This window comes from Amphiura filiformis, chromosome 3 (assembly GCF_039555335.1).
Source record: "Amphiura filiformis chromosome 3, Afil_fr2py, whole genome shotgun sequence".
Classification (NCBI taxonomy): Eukaryota; Metazoa; Echinodermata; class Ophiuroidea; order Amphilepidida; family Amphiuridae; genus Amphiura; species Amphiura filiformis.
This window is the reverse complement of record NC_092630.1, coordinates 70,930,913-70,951,684: the sequence shown is the minus strand read 5'-3', so window position 1 is coordinate 70,951,684 and position 20,772 is coordinate 70,930,913. Positions and strand designations below refer to the sequence as shown.

Below are 20,772 nucleotides of genomic sequence, written 5' to 3'. Positions count from 1 at the left end.
GAGGTTGTGAATTTGCTGTTACATCTTTACCATGGCAATTACAACATGCAATTGGCGTACAAATTTGAAATGTTTCTATCAATAACTATATCATGCTTGTGAATCAACACATGATCTGCCGATTAAGAATTTACACCTCAACCACATTAATATGTACAATAATAATTTGACCTTCAAACCCTTTTTACCATGCAAAATTGTAAAACTCCTGCCAAAAGGCAAACCAGGTTCTCTGAACAATGATGAACATTTGATATTGATTGCAAACATGCTTATCGGGTTTAGCGGAAATTGTTGTATCTTTATCATTAAAAAAAAAAAAAAAAAACTTCATTCAAATATATAAAGAAAGGCAAAAATCCTTTAAAACCATAAAAGGTATGCCTTTTTGTATGTCATACTAAATAAACCTAATTTACTGTGAAACTCATGATTGCTGTCTCCTCGATGAGAATCTACCACTTGTTTCTTCCGTCTTCGTTGTCCTGAAAGAAATGAAGCAATTAACACGTACAAGTTAATAAACATGCTTCAAGAAAACAGTGTTAACGCGCGTCTTGAGGATGCGTGGGAATTTTTCGCCAGCCCACAGGGCTGGTACCTAATTCTGAGATGGGATTTGTGTACACTAAAGATTAGCTAAGATTATAGCCTTCTTCTATTGGTATGAATTTTTTTTTACTTCTTGTGGTGGAAATGTTTTTGATGTCTGCTAATTCGATTTGCAAGGAAAAGAAGGTATGTTTTGCCGTTTCAACGAACGAAAACGATTGAGTATTGCCAAAGTTATGTTTGAATTAATTATGACTTAAAAAGTTATCATAGGTTAGACCTACACATATAAACATAAACTTGTTCAGCAATCAGCATATCAAAAATATGACATGGTCAACAATTAGTAATTAGCGGGGAATGATCACTGGAACAAGGTCATATCAGTGGACTACTGAGCATAGCATGATGTTTGGTTGCCTGTGAGTGCATAATTGATGTTGATAACAGATCTAATAATGTTGTAGAATCAAAATCTTCATTTATGGACCACATTGAAGTCAAAGTAATTATCTATCCTGTCCTGTATCGTTTTATGGATAAAATTGACTCAAAATGTTATTGATGATATTATTGCTATCTTTAACATTAGTTTTGTCTTTTCAACGGGAAAAATCCGATGGAAAATAACGTTATTAGGGGTTAGCTATAATATTGAACAATAAATCCCATATTTTGGCATGCACTTATAGAAAATAAATAAATTATTGTCTTACTTTATAAATTATAAATACTGTAAAATGACACATAACTAAAGTGAGGCCACTTTCTATCTTTTTTATTTGATTCATAAAATTACATTCAACAAAATGATTGAAGACTGAGAAAACACACAATGCAGACTATTACAGAATGGAGTAGGTAAGATGCCGTGTCCATAGCTTTGCAGGAGTTTGGGACTAACAATCAACACATTCAAAAAAATACAGTTTAAAAGTGAAGATTGTAGTGAATGATCAGTCCTTTTATCATGTGCTTGCCACTATCTACTTTATAGTAAACTATACATTGCGAAATAATATAAAATCATTTTAAAATAAAATGTGCATGTAAGTTGAGTTTACATAGCGAATTAACTAACAACTGCAGTGTATTTCTTGATTTTAATAATAAGCATGGGTAAAAAGAGTTAATGCTTTTTGCTGTTTCAGTGTGCATGTTCTCAGCATTGATGGTTTGGTGAACTGTCATGTAACATGGATGTAAGCGTGATCCTAAAAATGCCTTTCACGGTGACCCAAACTATTTACAAGACCTCTTCTGCATTGAGGCTGGCCTTCCCTTTTAAAGGGAATTTTTATTGAACATAGTTTTTCAGAACCTGCTTCAAATATCAACCGATATTATGTCTACAATAATAATTCTCGTTTACTACGCTTTATTACAATTGACTGGGTTTTTTTATTTACAATTTACCTTTATGTATTCGTGTATCGGTATAATCGAAATCTAGTTGTAGTAGGTAACTCTCTGTAAGGAAACACCATAATATTCACAGCTAAATACACACAGAAGAGGTTTTGGTATACGTGGTATATTATAACGATTTTTAGTGACAGATAAAGGGTATAATAAGGGTCTCATATAACACGTTTTAAAAACGTTTTCATGACCTGTATAAAACCTGACATTCAAATGTCATTACAATATTTTAACTATAACCAAAAATGTTTTGAAGACATTTTGTGTTTGTTGGGATAGTGTTTTTTTGTTATCTCAAGTTCATACACGTATTGATTATCTTTATTCAGACAATTTTTACATTGGTCAATATTGGTTCGCCAATAAAATCAAGATAATCAACCATATTGAAGAAATAACATTTTGAACATTCGAGACGCCCTCATCTCCATTTTGGCCATTTTGAGAAAGAGACGACCGAATATTTGCTCATACTTTATAAACGCATGATGAGGCCTTGTTTACTAGTTACAAACTTTCAACAAAACGTTGTGTTACAGAGCCCGGGGGAGGCACTCCTTATCTGAAATGGCAGGGATGTGCCTCGGCCATGTTAAAAGTAGGGGGCATTCGCGAATACGCGATATACAATCGCAGTTGGATCAAGTATAGCTGTTGAAAGCTGCGTTCATTCAATTGGAATTCCTACTATAGTCATGAAAATATATGAATGAACCCCTAATTATTATTAAATAATATTGAAAGATATTACATTTTGCAAATAATGCCGGACACTCCGGATGTGATCTTTTGATGCTTTTGGCCGACTACGAACCTGAGAGTTGCATACATTCGATGCATTGTTTTCACATAATTATGTTATTAATTATTGGTAGCAACTCAGTGGTATTAGTAAAAAAACACAGGCGAAAATAATTAATGAAAATTTGGTTTGTTTGGACATCAATATCAATTGAAGTAAGCTTAAATATGCACAGAATTCAGCCTAAGACGCAGAAACAGTCGTACGATGGTATGGGCGGTTTGATAAAGTGCATGCTTTTGACGAATAAAAACGTACACACATTGTCGACCATGAGTCGTCATTGTACATGATTTGTGAACTTGAAGTCATCAATTGGGATCTTAAATCGACCGGAGGTCGTTTTTTTTTTTTTTTTTGTCTACCAAGTTAGTTATTCGTTATCAGATAGAAGTGCATGCTGGTGTACAAGATTTGACCAAAATTTGACGACTTGGGTATCCAGATTGTATAAAAAGATGACAATGTGCTATGATTAACAATTTGTAAATTTTGGTAATATAGTCAGTCTTTCTTTAAATTACCTGGTAATAGTAGCACGTGATACAAAATTGTTGAAAAGTCTTTTCCTGAATGCCTTGAACTTGATGAACAGATTGCATCAATTTTTGCGAAATTTTTCACCCCTGCATAACATACAAATTGACCTTGAACCTGTTGAGCCTCATAACTTGGTAACTGTATGACCTACGCGCAAATATGTTACATGTACATATTGTGATCCTTAGACCCAGACGAATAGTTTGACATGTTTTTTTTTTGCATACATTCGATGCATTGTTTTCACATAATTATGTTATTAATTATTGGTAGCAACTCAGTGGTATTAGTAAAAAAACACAGGCGAAAATAATTAATGAAAATTTGGTTTGTTTGGACATCAATATCAATTGAAGTAAGCTTAAATATGCACAGAATTCAGCCTAAGACGCAGAAACAGTCGTACGATGGTATGGGCGGTTTGATAAAGTGCATGCTTTTGACGAATAAAAACGTACACACATTGTCGACCATGAGTCGTCATTGTACATGATTTGTGAACTTGAAGTCATCAATTGGGATCTTAAATCGACCGGAGGTCGTTTTTTTGCAGCCCAATGTCTACCAAGTTAGTTATTCGTTATCAGATAGAAGTGCATGCTGGTGTACAAGATTTGACCAAAATTTGACGACTTGGGTATCCAGATTGTATAAAAAGATGACAATGTGCTATGATTAACAATTTGTAAATTTTGGTAATATAGTCAGTCTTTCTTTAAATTACCTGGTAATAGTAGCACGTGATACAAAATTGTTGAAAAGTCTTTTCCTGAATGCCTTGAACTTGATGAACAGATTGCATCAATTTTTGCGAAATTTTTCACCCCTGCATAACATACAAATTGACCTTGAACCTGTTGAGCCTCATAACTTGGTAACTGTATGACCTACGCGCAAATATGTTACATGTACATATTGTGATCCTTAGACCCAGACGAATAGTTTGACATGTTTTTTAGTGAATTTGAAGCATTTTAAATTTGTATCCCTATATGATCATGTAGGGGTTTGGGGTCTTTTAGGGACACGGGGTTCCAATATAGCTTGACAGACAAAAATGTTGAATTCAAAATACCCGAATTAACCAAAATGATTTTGTTGCCACCTTTTACGCGAACTTGCCGCTTGATGCTTAAATAAGCACCTATTTCCAAAATAGAAATCTACTGTTAACATGGTTCTTTTTTAACAATTCCATTGAAAAATGATGTTGACTACTCACATTTTTAGTGGCATTTCACCACTACACTGGTGGTTTCATCAGACTGGTAACTCATCACATCTGACTGCTTCCTTTCATAGGCAACAGGGACCGTTGAGGGCGTGATGAGTTGGTCAAAGATAAGGTCGAGGGGGCCAATTCACTCAACAACATTTTGACGAACTTAAAGGAGTATTTCGTGATCCTAGCATCCTCTTTTTATGACATTTTTCAGTAGATATCCACGAAAAAGCTTATTTCCAACATTTCAGTTGATTCCGATTTTGCGTTTGCGAGTTATGCATGATTATGTGTATTACACTGCTCCATAGACAATGTGTTGTAATTTCGTTCTGGTGCACCAGAACGAAATTCAAATTTGGCGATATTTTTGCTAAACGAATTAATCTGCAAGAAATATTTGGTACATAAACATTATGTAGCCAGAGGTATCCAGTGGTGTAAAAATCTCAACTTTTTTGGGAAAAGTGGGGGATGAGGCTGTGGATCACGAAATGCCCTTTAACGGTTACTGTTGACTATAAAAGGAAGCAGTCAGATGTGATGAGTTGCCAGTCTGATGAAACAACTGTGTAGTGGTGAAACGTCACTAAAAATGTTTCACTGGAATTGTTCAAAAACAACCAAGTTATCAGTTGAATCCAACATTCCCAATGAACTTGTTCAAAGATTAGTACCAGTCTAATACAGCCACTTTAAACACGCTCACTGGTCATGTTGGCATCTAACAACATCTGCCAGATAAAAAAGGTGCTTCGTAAAGAAAAGAAAATTGAATGAGCGTTTTCTCCTTCGCATAAAATGTGAAATACGTGAAAAGGATGATTGAAGTGAAAACAAAAATATTCCAAAAGGTTATGTCATAAACCATGTAAACTGTGGAAACTAATGTTGGATATGTTCGTTGCTTTCTTTAAAATATTAGCGTTAGACAACACCCGAAATAAATTCAGACAATATAAATCCAGTCTCACCCTAAATATATCTTTATTGGTCAAATGTGATATAACATCTAGTTCTTTGCTGCCATGGTTTGTCAGAATCACACGCGTGATGAACAGGAAGGGATTGTGGGATAGAGGGACGTACAGAGAAAATGCGTGAGCATGGTGAGGAAGAGCCGAACCAAATATAGATGGAGACATACAGCGCGAGAAGCTAGGGGAGCGAAGAAAAGGAGAGGGACAGAGAGAGAGAAGAGAAAGAGAGTGTTACTGAATCCAAAATCATTGTAACAAAATATTGCGCAAACTAAAAGTATCAAAATATATCTCTTTTAATATTTCATATAAAAATGCTTTTGTAGAGTTCTTTTAAATAGAATTGTGCCTATTTTATGATTTTAAATACTGAAAATAGATTAATATATATGAAGGGCAAAAATATCCAAATGCTGTGATAGTTTTGAAAAAGAGGTGTCAAAGTGTTTTAATACAACAATTCAAATATATATGGTAGCATTTCAGTTAATGCACCCTGGTACCTCCCAACCAACCGGGCTCACCCAATAATTAGGGCTAGAATAAAATTAGCGCATCATCAATTAAAATACAATTATGAGATGATCCCATCACCCACTTTCATTCGAAATAGTACTGCACAGGTACATAATACATGTAACATTGCATTTTCTCCACCATTATTCCTATCCCATTTAGTGTAAAAACACTGCCCCATACTTATTTACAATAGTACTCTAAACATTAAATATAGCACTCAAACATGATACACTACACTATTGCTATAGTGTTTATTCTTGCCAGATGTATATACCTATTTTAATCATTTGAAAGAAATGTCCACTTGTCATTACAAACTGTACAAACAAAATAGAAAAGGATAGTTGAACTAAATGAATTATATTGTTGTATATTTAAAAACCAAATTAATCAACTCGCTGAATGCAGCATTTTATACTGCGAAATTAAAAAGTTGTAATAGCCCCTAAAAGAGAGTGCAAAACCGATAAACACGCTATTAATTCATAACAGACAATGACTGGATCGCATGTAACGCGTATATTAAGGTTAGTAATTATTTTAAACTGTTGTGATTTGGTAGTTCACAGCATCTTACGAATGGTAGTGAGCTTTGGCAAAAATTACATTGCTCAATTCATAGCGAGCGTGTAAAAGAATTAAAATATCACAGATATACTTTTATAGGTGCTGCGGTTCTTGAGTTACGTTGTGAAGAGGGCTGAAACAACAACACTTTTGTAAAACGTACATAACTAATTAACAACAATAAATTAAGCAAGTTTGCAGAGTATACGATTTGTAGAATGAACTTTTGCAAAACATCAAGGTGTTAATTTTCAATAATATATTGATCTAGATAATGAAAATCGATCTTTTAGGTTGCTTCGACCAACAATACCTCGTCTAACCTTAATGAGGTTGTGAATTTGCTGTTACATCTTTACCATGGCAATTACAACATGCAATTGGCGTTCAAATTTGAAATGTTTCTATCAATAACTATATCATGCTTGTGAATCAACACATGATCTGCCGATTAAGAATTTACACCTCAACCACATTAATATGTACAATAATAATTTGACCTTCAAACCCTTTTTACCATGCAAAATTGTAAAACTCCTGCCAAAAGGCAAACCAGGTTCTCTGAACAATGATGAACATTTGATATTGATTGCAAACATGCTTATCGGGTTTAGCGGAAATTGTTGTATCTTTATCATTAAAATAAAAACAAAAAAACTTCATTCAAATATATAAAGAAAGGCAAAAATCCTTTAAAACCATAAAAGGTATGCCTTTTTGTATGTCATACTAAATAAACCTAATTTACTGTGAAACTCATGATTGCTGTCTCCTCGATGAGAATCTACCACTTGTTTCTTCCGTCTTTGTTGTCCTGAAAGAAATGAAGCAATTAACACGTACAAGTTAATAAACGTGCTTCAAGAAAACAGTGTTAACGCGCGTCTTGAGGATGCGTGGGTCTTTTTGAACATAGTTTTTCAGAACCTGCTTCAAATATCAACCGATATTATGTCTACAATAATAATTCTCGTTTACTACGCTTTAATACAATTGACTGGGTTTTTTTTATTTACAATTTACCTTTATGTATTCGTGCATCGGTATAATCGAAATCTAGTTGTAGTAGGTAACTCTCTGTAAGGAAACACCATAATATTCACAGCTAAATACACACAGAAGAGGTTTGGGTATACGTGGTATATTGTAACGATTTTTAGTGACAGAGAAAGGGTATAATAAGGGTCTCATATAACACGTTTTAAAAACGTTTTCATGACCTGTATAAAACCTGACATTTAAATGTCATTACAATATTTTAACTATAACCAAAAATGTTTTGAAGACATTTTGTGTTTGTTGGGATAGTGTTTTTTGTTATCTCAAGTTCATACACGTATTGATTATCTTTATTCAGACAATTTTTACATTGGTCAATATTGGTTCGCCAATACAATCAAGATAATCAACCATATTGAAGAAATAACATTTTGAACATTCGAGACGCCCTCATCTCCATTTTGGCCATTTTGAGAAAGAGACGACCGAATATTTGCTCATACTTTATAAACGCATGATGAGGCCTTGTTTACTAGTTACAAACTTTCAACAAAACGTTGTGTTACAGAGCCCGGGGGAGGCACTCCTTATCTGAAATGGCAGGGATGTGCCTCGGCCATGTTAAAAGTAGGGGGCATTCAGGTCAAATGTACAATTACAAAAATATGGGGTCATTCAGTACACAACCTGAATAAAAATTGGGTCATTCGGTAAGAAACTTTGAAAAACGAATGGTCATTGGGGTAACAAAAAGTAAAATGGGAGTCATTGAGTACAGAATTGCCAAAAGAGTATCATTTTACACATAAATAAGTGCTAAACTGCGTAAAAACAACTTGGCCACCTTGGAAATGTGAAAAATCTCATCATTTCTGGAGGAAAACACAAATACCACCTAAATTTGGGAATTAAAAGGGGTCATTGGGTATAGCAGGAAATAGAAAAAGGGAGTCATTGGGTAATAGGTAGGACCATAACACAAAAAGGGGGGTCATTGGGTGCAAGCCGGTTTGAAAAAGGGGGTCTATCCCGAGGCACATGATGCGTATCTGTCATGCCCCCCCCCCCGGGTTACAGAGATGCAACTTGTATTACTGAGCTGAAAGATATAATTTAACTTAACAGTACATATTTTGTTCCCAGCTACCTACCCTTGGTGGTCCATAATCTTGTCTGTATCCATAGTCTGGTGGATAGCTTGCGGGTCCATTGTAAGCAACCGGAGGAGCACGAGGTACTGGTACTCCTCTACGTGGTCGCAGGGAAGCCAAGCAGAGTAAACCACCAATTACCAACAACAAGAGGACGCCACCTCCAATACCTGCTGCAATACCAATGATTGCACCGGTTGACAAACCTTTAAAGAAAAGTATTTAATGCTTTAATACTATGAGAATACAATCAGAGGCAGCAGTGGTATCGGTTATTGTTAAGATACCGCCTGGTATAATTTTGCTATTTTCAACATACTACAGGGTGAGTCAAAAAAAGTGCAATAGAGCAAAAAATTGTTATTTATGTAAGAACCACGTTGAACTTTCCAATTATTGAAAGTTACTATAAATACCACACTCAATAGTCACCTGTTGTGAAAAAATGAAGTCAATCACATTTACCGTTTGATTTTTATGAGTCCTTTTGCTACGATACCCAATTTCATTATTTGTCCACGAGGTACCATGTATTTTGAATGAGAGCACACAATGAACGATAAAGGCACCAGCTCTGAAACTGACTTTAACTTAATAAGGTTGATTTTTGCGTTATTTTAATTTCTTTTTTCTGTTCAAACAAACTTTCTAACATTACTTTAAGTCCTTCATATCTCACTCGACTCCAACTCCAGTTTTTGAATCCCAATATGTCTAACTTACTGGATATTTTATAATTCACTACAATTCAATTTGCTCGCATTTCATTTCGACATTTGAAAAAATCCGCCTACAAATGTGTATGTTTTTGATAGAGAATAAACACATTTAAAGTAAAGGTTAAATGAAAATAACAACAAATAATGTTTCTTTTCCTTAAACAAGACCAAGGACAATAACAATTTGGGTGCTTCATTTTATTTCAATGCCAGTGAGGTTAAGAAAATAGCAGTTGTTCCAAATCTACATTACACAGAGTGGGCTGACATTCAAATTTTAGATGTTTCTTGGACAAACATTAAAAATGGGTATCGCTATAAAATGTGTCATAAAAACACAAGATCACTAATGGATATATCATTCATAAAATGTTTTAAAACCTAAAAGGTTCAAATCGGTTCTCAAATAAAAATGGGTTCTTTTCTCTATTGCACTTTTTTTTACTCACCCTGTAGTATTGCGCCATTGCCTCCCGAGAGTTAAGCAAGTTTTCGTTTTGGATGATTAGCTCGCGCAGTACAAAACGTAAGGTTATGAGTGCCTCTAATAAGGTATTCCCCAAAATCGATGGTAATAATAAATTTAGTAAAACAGTGTCTGTAATATTAATAATAAGAGGTACAAGGATGTTGATAAGCTGAGAAGTGACAAACACATTAGGGCAGATCGAAAGCGGACAAGCTATTTTGGCACGTGGTTTGGAAATTTAATCAGGGGTTCATATTTATTGCAAGGGACCCCGCAAGACCCCTAATGTGTCCAGGCTTATTAACTAGTAAATCTGACTGTTATCAATAGACTCTAGATATAACAGGTGCATACCTCCAGAAGGATCATCATCGTCCACAATGGTAATAACAGCTTCACTAGGTTCAGACACAACCCCATCTGTGGTGTCAATGATTCTCACGAAGAAGGTCTCCTCCTCTTCTTTGATGTTATCATCTAATATAGTCAGGGAAATGCTCTTGGAGCTCTCCGTAGCCTCAAACGTGATAAACTTGTTAGTCACTGAGGTATAATCACTGCCTGCAAATGCCGTTCCTCTGTTACCAACGGTTTGTACGCCTGAAAAGGATAACAAAGTCAATCAATTGTTAATAGCAGTCCGTATATATACGCTTGTGAAATTATATTACAGAAACATGCCTGAGTTTCATAATGTATAGGGTGGAACATGTGTCATAGTTCAGTTCAGTTCAGTTTATTTCATCCATTCAAAATACATGTTAACATAATACAGAATAATATTTTCTTGTATAAAACAGTGTGGAACATTTTAAATTATATGACAGAAGTATGAGAAACAGAGGATGAGGATGCCACCAAACGCACAGCGTGATGTTGTGGCACCCTATACATAATGTTTCAATTTTACAATAAGCAAAACAAAATTTATATTCCATGACTGCTGTCTTATGTCAAATTCTAAATCCAAATAATTTCCAGAAGTATCGCTGCGCTGGTAGATTCGGCTATACGTTTTTTGACATCCAAATGTGCAGCTAGCAGGTAATCATGGCAGTAGTTTAGGAATGTATCAACAAAAACATATATGGTTATTTTCACGGTAAAGGGTGTAACTTTGAACTTTTAACACTTTGATCCGTAGTGGTCTAATAAAGCTACAGAATTCCACTATTTTTGGCCACATAAGTCATCTAGTTAGCAGCTACCTTGGATAGCATAATCATCTTTGGGAGTTACTACGTTCAGTTTGTCAGGCTAAAATGTCCATAAATATGGCCTTTTTGATGTACTAAAAAAATAATAACATTTTTGTAAAGCCCTGTGTTTTCTTCAGTTAGTTCATGGATAATTTTTCTTATGCTGAAAGTGTAGTCATATGCTCAGTAAAAACTGCCACATTAGTTTTAATTGTGAACAGCCCTGTATTTTTGAGAACCTGACTTCGATATTTGTTGTTTCGGAGGCTTCATTTTCCGTTAATAATTGTTAACAAACTTTGTGGGTATAGCTTTGGTTCATAATTCTTTGTTATTTCTTTATTTCTTCTTGATTCATAACAGTTGATTACTTAACTTGAAATAGGTAACATAAATTAGCCAACTTGCAAGCTTTTAAATTTTTTTATAAACTCTTGACTTCATAGAGGCGATTTCCGTTAACAATTATGAAGCCTCCGAAACAAATTGTTCAGCTAGCTTGTGCAAATATAAATAAAAGAGCTCATCCAATCTATTTATCAAAATGTAGCAAAGTAGATCCTCAAGTCACTTGTTTTTAAATAGTGGAGATATACATCACCGTTTGAAAATGGGACCCAATACAAACTTTCCGTTAACACTTGAAGCCTCCGAAACAAATGAAGCCTCCAAAACGACAATAAGATTAATTATCATCTTTGCTCATCTAAATTGGTGCGTTCCATATTGATATCTGCATTGTAAAATTTGATATGTGCAGAATGTCATAAATCAAAAAAAAATTATATTATGGTTAATGTTTGAAAAATATACTGATACCCAAGAAAACCTGTTTCGGAGGCTTCACATGCAAGTTAACACCATACTTAACAAATGGGTGAAAAAATTTAAGTGTGATAAATCTACAATATCTTCGGCATAGAATTATTGATTCAATACACACAAGAAAATAATAGCTTAGATGATCCTAACAGTGTTCTTTTCAAAAAAACTACTTCTGCAATGTTTAACAATTGTTAACATGAAGCCTCCGAAACATGACTTGCTGTGATAATTTACTTTTTGTCACAACTGAAATTCAATACTTAGAAGCAAAGCATGAAAATTGGTAATTGTGATATTTTTTATATGTCAACTTGTAGTAGTTAGCCAAATATTTTACTTTTATGATCACTTGTGTTGTTAACTGAAGCTTCCGAAACACAAATCGCTTGAATTGCCAATTCTAAAAAATAACTCCAATTTCTATGAAACTTGGCTGGGAGGTTCCTTTTATCAAGTAGTATTTGTACTGAAGTTAGACATTTAAATTATTTTAGGAACCCAATTAAAAATATGTATAAGGTTGGGAAATTTCCATTGTAAATGACACTTGATTTTAAAGATTTTCAAAACTGCAATTACAAACATAGCAAAACATGGTATAAAATTTAACTTATATCTATTGGCTTACTTTGGAATGGAATTTCACATGTATTCCAGCTTTGACCCTAAAATCAAAAGTTACACCCTTTACCGTGAAAATGGCCATATATGAATATATAATTGATAGACATGACTTTTTTTCCAATTTGAGTTTGTTAGAAATTTGTGGTGTTATTAATGTTAAAAATATTGTCTTATAGTTTTAGACCGGAATATAACTGGCATATTGTATTTTACGAGACATTTTTCAAGGTCATTGTCAATAATATTTTTTCTTTAGGGAAAACGGCCTTGTAGAGCAAAATATCTCTTTATTTAAGATATGTAAAAACCTCAAAATTGATAACCTGTGCAAAAGTGTCTGCTTTTGACATGACACGTCACATATATGCCTTCTGTAGGAGTATGCCAGATATAATATAACATTCCATCATGTGTGTAATATTAACCAGCCTGTAAAACTATACATTTCTAGATTTAAGCGTATCGATGGCAAATTACATGCTCTATAAAATCTAGTATAGATCTGGTAAAAGGATTTGTTAGCAAGTTTCCTTGAATTTTGTCCAGTTGGTTTCTGTTGGTAAGACCGGTGTATTTCTGCACCCTTGTCATTACCTAGCTGGGGGGTTTTCAAGCCCCCGAGCTAGGTACTGTTTTGCTATCCGATTCTTCTTTCTTTCTTCTTCTTCTTCTTCTGGCAACAAATTTCAAAATGCTTCTCCTCCTACATGTTACACCCTACAATTACGTAACTTGCACATATGTATCGGCTATATCCAGTGCCCATAGGGTGCAAACAGAATTGGGATCAAAGGTCATTAAAGGGGCTTTTTGGTACATATCCAAATACCTTCAAAATGCTTCTTCTGCCACATATTACATAGCACAATGACGTCACTTACACATGTGCATCGGCTTTACCCAGTGCCCATCACTTGCACACAGAATTGGGGTCAAAGGTCATTAAGGGGTAAAATCTTACAATTGCATTATCTGGACAACTGTAAGAGGTATGTGGCTTAAACTCAGCGACAACAAATCTCTTGACCAGGGGAACATTTTGCAGGGGTCAGGTCAAAGGTCATGCAGAGGTCAAATTTTAGAAATGCATTTCCTGGACATCTGTAAGTGGTACGGGGTTCAAACTTGGTGACAACAAACTTAATGATCTGGGAAACATTTTGGAACACTATGCAGGGGCCAGGTCAAAGGTTATAAGGGGTCAAATCTTATAATTTGATTTTCTGGATATCTGTAAGGGGTATGGGGCTCAAACTCAGTGACAACAAATCTCATGACCAGGGGAACATTTGCAGGAGTCAGGTCAAAGGTCATACAGAGGTCAACTCTTAGAAACGTATTTTCTGGACATCTGTAAGGGGTACGGGCTCAAACTCGATGATAACTTGATGACCAGGGGAACATTTTTGCCACATATTGCAGGGGTCAGGTCAAAGGTCATCTGGGGTCAAATCTTAAAATTGCATTTTCTGGACATCTGTAAGGAGTACGGGACTCAGACACAGTGACAACAAACCTCATGACCAGGGGAACAATTTTGGAACATTTTGTAGGGGTAGGTTTGTGGTCTATGACCACCATTTGCCACTAGTTCACAACTTGTTTTCCATGTTGATAACGCAAATTTATTTACTTAGTTGGGGGGTTTCCAACCCCCCGAGCTAGGTACTGTTTTGCTATCGGATCTTTACCTAGCTGGGGGTTTCCAACCCCCCGAGCTAGGTACTGTTTTGCTATCGGATCTTTCTTCCTTTCTGGCAATTAATTTCAAAATGCTTCTTCTCCTACATGTTACATCCTACAACTACGTAACTTGCACATATGTACCGCTTATATTCAGTGCCCATATGGTGCAAACAGAATTGGGATCAAAGGTCATTAAAGGGGCATTTTCGGTATATAACCAAATATCTTCAAAATGCTTCTTCTGCCACATATTACATAGCACAATGACGTCACTTACACATGTGCATCGGCTTTACCCAGTACCCATACCTTGCACACAGAATTGGGGTCAAAGGTCATTAAGGGGGTAAAATCTTACAATTGCATTATCTGGACATCTGTAAGGGGTATGGGGCTCAAACTCGATACAATAAATCTCATGACCAGGGGAACATTTTGCAGGGGTCAGGTCAAAGGTCATGCAGAGGTCAAATTTTAGAAACGCATTTCCTGGACATCTGTTAGGGGTACGGGGCTCAAACTTGGTGACAACAAACTTAATGGGGAACATGTTGGAACACTTTGCAGGGGTCAGGTCAAAGGTTATCTGGGGTCAAATCTTTATAACTTCATTTTCTGGATATCTGGAAGGGGTATGGGGCTCAAACTCAGTGACAACAAATCTCATGACCAGGGGAACATTTTGCAGGGGTCAGGTCAAAGGTCATGTAGAGGTCAAATTTTCTAAATGCATTTTCTGGACATCTGTTAGGGGTACGGGGCTCAAACTCCACAACAACAAACTTACTGACCTTGGGAACATTTTGGAACACTGTGCAAGGGTCATGTCAAAGGTCATCTGGGGTCAAATCGTAGAATTTCATTTTCTGGATATCTGTAAGAGGTACGGGGCTCAAACATGGTGACAACAAACCTCAAGACCAGGGGAACATTTTGGAACATCATGCAAAGGTCAGGTCAAAGGTCATCTGGGGTCAAATCTTAGAATTGAATTTTTTGGACATCTGTTAGGAGTACGGGACTCAAACTCGGTGAATACAAACCCCATGACCAGGGGAGCATTTTTGGAACATTTTGTAGGGGTCAGATACCTCCACAACACCAACATGCCCCAGCTAGGTTTGTGGTCTATGACCACCATTTGCCACAAGTTCTTCTTTCTTTCTTTCTTTCTTTCTTTCTGACAATTAATTTCAAAATGCTTCTCCTCCTACATGTTACACCCTACAATTACGTAACTTGTACATATGTATCGCCTATATCCAGTGCCCATATGGTGCAAACAGAATTGGGATCAAAGGTCATTAAAGGGGCATTTTCGGTATATAACCAAATATCTTCAATATGCTTCTTCTGCCACATATTACATAGCACAATGACGTCACTTACACATGTGCATCGGCTTTACCCAGTGCCCATACCTTGCACACAGAATTGGGGTCAAAGGTCATTCCGGGGGTAAAATCTTACCATTGCATTATCTGGACATCTGTAAGGAATATGGGGCTCAAACTCGATACAATAAATCTCATGACCAGGGGAACATTTTGCGGGGGCCAGGTCAAAGGTCATGTCATGCAGAGGTCAAATTTTAGAAACGTATTTCCTGGACATCTGTAAGGGGTACGGGGCTCAAACTTGGTGACAACAAACTTAATGATCAGGGGAACATGTTGGAGCACTTTGCAGGGGTCAGATCAAATGTTATCTGGGGTCAAATCTTTATAACTTCATTTTCTGGATATCTGCAAGGGGTATGGGGCTCAAACTCAGTGACAACAAATCTCATGACCAGGGGAACATTTTGCAGGGGTCAGGTCAAAGGTCATGTACAGGTCAAATTTTCTAAATGCATTTTCTGGACATCTGTTAGGGGTACGGGGCTCAAACTCCACAACAACAAACTTACTGACCTGGGGAACATTTTGGAACATTGTGCAAGGGTCATGTCAAAAGGTCATCTGGGGTCAAATCGTAGAATTTCATTTTCTGGATATCTGTAAGAGGTACGGGGCTCAAACATGGTGACAACAAACCTCCAGACCAGGGGAGCATTTTTGGAACATTTTGTAGGGGTCAGCTACCTCCACAACACCAACATGCCCCAGCTAGGTTTGTGGTCTATGACCACCATTTGCCACTAGTATCACCTCTATTTAGGCCGAATGTTATCGCCAGCAGACTGTCGAGGTTCTGCTATTTTACAGAAGTCTTTGATATATTTTACAGTATCCTACAAAACCCAGCAACAAGCGAACCTCAGAGAACTTGGAAGGAGCTGGAAATTCTGTTACAATTTGCAAGTTTTTTTAGGATCTGACGTGATCCCGCTTGCTTCCTCTTTATATGACCCACGTTTTTCACTTCTGTTTGTTCAAATATCTGTCTACTTACGCACGTTTGTTGCAGTAACACTGTTTCCCACCCTATTAATTGTGATTGTAACACTGCCTTGTCCTTCCACAACGCGATATTCTGACACGCGGAAATAAACACGTCCTGCAAAAGATCGGTATGGCATAATGTAAAATATTAGCAAGGTATGTCATCAGGCACACCACAGCTACAGCTAACGTGTAACACAAATGGGTATCACCTTGTAAATGTCTGAGGTCCTTGAACATACGTCTTCCCGCTCAGAAGCTAGAAGCGGAAGGAAAAGTAAATGGTAGAGTCAATTTCAAGACTCAATTTGAAACTGAATTTGAGCAAAAGCCAGGTACTACTTGTATATACATGATCACGGCGATACATTATAGAAGGGTTATACATGCATGTTATTTGGGAGTATCCCAATGTATAACTATGTCAACAACACATAAGGCCCTAGAACCAAATTGGCTCGCTATTTGGATCGACCGTGGATGCTTGAAATTAATGAACTTTCAACTACTTAATCAGAATTAATGGTAAATTTGTATTATCAGTATCATAACATAAACAGATACATATATAATCACAAATGTCAATTAATTGATATTATAAATAATAAGGATAGACCAATCATCGATGGTCGATTAAAAGATCGAACTAATTTGATTCTGCTGCCTAACATAAGGGTTTGCTACCAATGGTTTTTGAGTTGCGTAAACAGTATCAATCATGTTTGATTACATTTAAAATTACAACTAGCCAACTAGTTGCGGCGCCACGGGGGAAGGAGAGCCCTCACACCAACCAAAATCGTTACAAGATCTTTGCCCCCACAGCCCCCATCCCTTGGTACCGCAATTCTTTCACATACATGATGGCAACTACCATGACTACATAAATTATAATCTATTTTATTCCATTTTTTCCAGATCATATTTTGCATGGCTAGTAGGCCTATTTGAACTCTTAAGGATATAATAACATGTTCATCATACCATCATCATCCTGTACAGACACTGTGGTGATTGCGCTTCCAATGATGATGTTGTTATTGTTTTGAATTTCAACTGTAAATGTCTCCGTTAATTCTTCGTCATTGTCATCCAGGATTGTCAGAGGTACAGATGCTGTGTTGGAGTTACCAGGGAATGTCAGACGACGATTATTAAAGCTTATGAAGTCTTCACTGGAATGTGCAGTACCATCCCTGGTAGACACGTCTATCAGAGAATGCATATTTAGAATAAAGTTAAAATAATTATTATCTCTTAATCACGTGTACATGGGTGATTCCATTAATAAGGCCTATTTTGGCTCTAAAATCAGTAAGTTAACTTTTCTTTGAAAATAATCTTTGAAATTCTGCATATTGAGTAAGTTCCAAACAAAAGGTGTTAAGCAAATAATTCTGAACTAAAATCACAGCAGATTAGCACCCAAAACTGTGATTTACGTGGGAAAATGCAGGTTCCCCGCGTAAGCGGGACACCAAAATGCAAAAATTTACTTTTGGGCATCTTCAAATATCAAAATCAAAAATATACATGTCCCCTTTATAATTGAAAATATTTTTCACTTTATAATGAAGAAACGCCTCTGGACAACAGTATTTAAAAGTAACAGTAAGCATGGGGCATGTATAGTTATGATCTGATGAAGTCACTGGAAGTGGTATTTTTCCACTGAGTGCCCTTATTTATGTAAACACCCAACATACATACATACACCAGTAGGGCGTTAGGTTTAAACACCAACCATGCATAACAAATTTCATAACACAAACATTTGTAAAATGATAAAGCAAGAGTCAAAAGTTACACCAAAGAACCATAAATATTTCTGATACAACTTACATATAAAATCGCTCCGGCAGAAGTCGCCATTCCTTACAAAGACGATTGGCTGTGTTCCCGAGGATTCGTCACGTGTGACCACGACATCTTGTACGGAATAGGTAACTGATGACGAAACCACAATGAGGTATTACTACTAGTAGTAATAGTGTCTTAATTAAATACAAGGTGTCCCATAAAAGGTTACATGTAGAAAATGCACCGCATTTCGTGATGGTACAACAAAATGATGTTATTTTTCAAAAATTATTTATTTATCCTTTTTGTGACAAAGTTTCAATTCCATACATTAAAATCAACTGAACTTATGAGCGCAAGATGGCAGAGGTGTCAAGAGTGGCTAACCATCAAAATATCGTACAACGAAAGTTCAACACATGCACACCTGTGTTTTCATATTTTTGTCTTTATTACTGTTAATTTAATTATCTTATTTTTTGCACAAAAGAAACACGTTGAAAAATGTAATATTGAACACTGATCAGTTTTAAAGATTCTTGATTCTTTGTGGTAACAAATAAATGAAAATATGGTCATTAGCGAAGAACATGAGGTGAGCAGTCAAGTGTATTTTCTTTTTTCCCTACAGGTTTGGTGTATTGTACTTTTTCATTTGTGTATCTGTATTTATATATTTAGGCCCTACTTTTGAGTGTTTCAGGGCACAACATTTTACAGACTTATATTGCACATTTCTGACTGAACTCTTGAAATACAAATGAATAATTTTTATTCTCTATTCATTTAGAATAAAATACTGCATCTGCCTTGCTATGGCTGGGCCTATACGAATGCCCCGCTAAATGCAGTGTTGTGACGGTGGTAATAAGCCTCGTATTGCATTATGTTACGTAGAGCTGGCTCAGGAATGCGTGGAATGCGGGCTAATTACGTAAGTTGTGAACTTTACATTCACAGGGTATTTAGTAGATGGTACATCAATGTCATAAAAGGACATTGATATCTGTAACATTAACTTAGATTATTTTCAACATTTCAATCTACATGTAACATTGTTTTGGGACACCCAGTATAAAACCTAAAAGGCGGAAGTTTAAACATTATGTTATGTTATGTTATGTTATGTTATGTTATGTTATGTAATGTTATGTTATTTTATTTTATGTTTTAATATTTTATCTTATCTTATCTTATGAATACGAATTGGTATTATAAACTGTGCCCTAAATAGCCCTATATAATCTCAAACGAGACTGAAAGTTTGCCTCGTTTTTGCTCTGCAAATTTGAATGCTTTATTCACGTAAATATAGAGGACTATGAAAGTGAATGCAAACTATATACTAGTACCTATTTGGTCTTGGATGGTTATAGTCGCAGTTCCCGAAGAAGCTTCTACCTCGCCAGAACCAGACACCTTGTAAAGACTAAGAGTAAATGTTTCGGCGCCTTCATCGTCATTGTCGCTATTGATGTCAATGGTGACAACTTGTTGTACCTGATTAGCCAGGAATTGAACCGTCACATCTTTTGTTGTATAATCATCTGGATATGTTGCACCATTGCTACCAGCACCATTGGATGCAGATAAACCTTTTTATTATTTAAAAAAAAATAGAATTTCAATCCGGAGAGTATTGCCTCGGTTTGGATACTTTGTGGTATGAAAGATTTGTTTCTATTTTTCACGTCAATCATCATTTATTTTATCTCTTACTTGTTTCACTAGTATTTGTTCTCCTTTTTAATACAAAGCCAGACTAAAGCTGATTTCCTGGTGGAACAGCCGTATGAATAAAATTCAACTTACGAAGTATTGTGCCTTGGCCAACTGAACTACTAGTTCTAACGATCACTACTTGTAGCTCTCCGCACGATTCACCAACATTATACTCAGTGTCTTCAAATCCGAAACGTTCAACTGAAACCAAACAAATTGAAATGAACATGTACATCATTCTTAGAATGTCAATAACATTATCTTTTAACAAAAATTGTATCTGTAAGGAAATGCTGTTTGGGATGTTGATGGTGATGAAGGAAGAGGGGGTGGCGTGCCTTTACTGATAAGGCCGTATAAAATTAATATTTTGGTTCTCGTCCAGAGGATTGTCATGAATTGATGGGGGAGGGAGGTGTTTTTTTTTCAGTGTAAAATCAGCATTGTCTGTAGTTTTCGGTCTTTTCCAACAGTGCTCGAGGAAACGATGAGGCACTTTTTTTTTTTCAAATGTGAGATTCTGAGGTATAAACATCCTAGAGTACCACAAAAAGACTTGGAAGTGGTCCTTGTTCTCTAATGGCGTTTAA

General features: G+C 36.0%; 1 protein-coding gene across 1 annotated transcript in view; it reads right to left on the bottom strand.

Annotated features, from left to right (window-relative positions):
* Positions 1-6,197: 6,197 nt before the first annotated feature.
* LOC140149300 (uncharacterized) overlaps positions 6,198-20,772 on the bottom strand; it is a 76,046-nt gene continuing 61,471 nt past the window's right edge. Inside the window, exons 19-27 of the mRNA XM_072171566.1 lie at positions 20,273-20,383; positions 19,813-20,055; positions 18,503-18,607; positions 17,645-17,869; positions 16,671-16,775; positions 10,297-10,542; positions 8,755-8,960; positions 7,628-7,681; positions 6,198-7,418 (exon numbers count right to left, since the gene is read on the bottom strand). Coding sequence (XP_072027667.1) covers positions 7,661-7,681; positions 8,755-8,960; positions 10,297-10,542; positions 16,671-16,775; positions 17,645-17,869; positions 18,503-18,607; positions 19,813-20,055; positions 20,273-20,383 — 1,262 coding nt within the window. The 3' untranslated portion in view covers positions 6,198-7,418; positions 7,628-7,660. The remainder of the gene's footprint in view (positions 7,419-7,627; positions 7,682-8,754; positions 8,961-10,296; positions 10,543-16,670; positions 16,776-17,644; positions 17,870-18,502; positions 18,608-19,812; positions 20,056-20,272; positions 20,384-20,772) is intronic.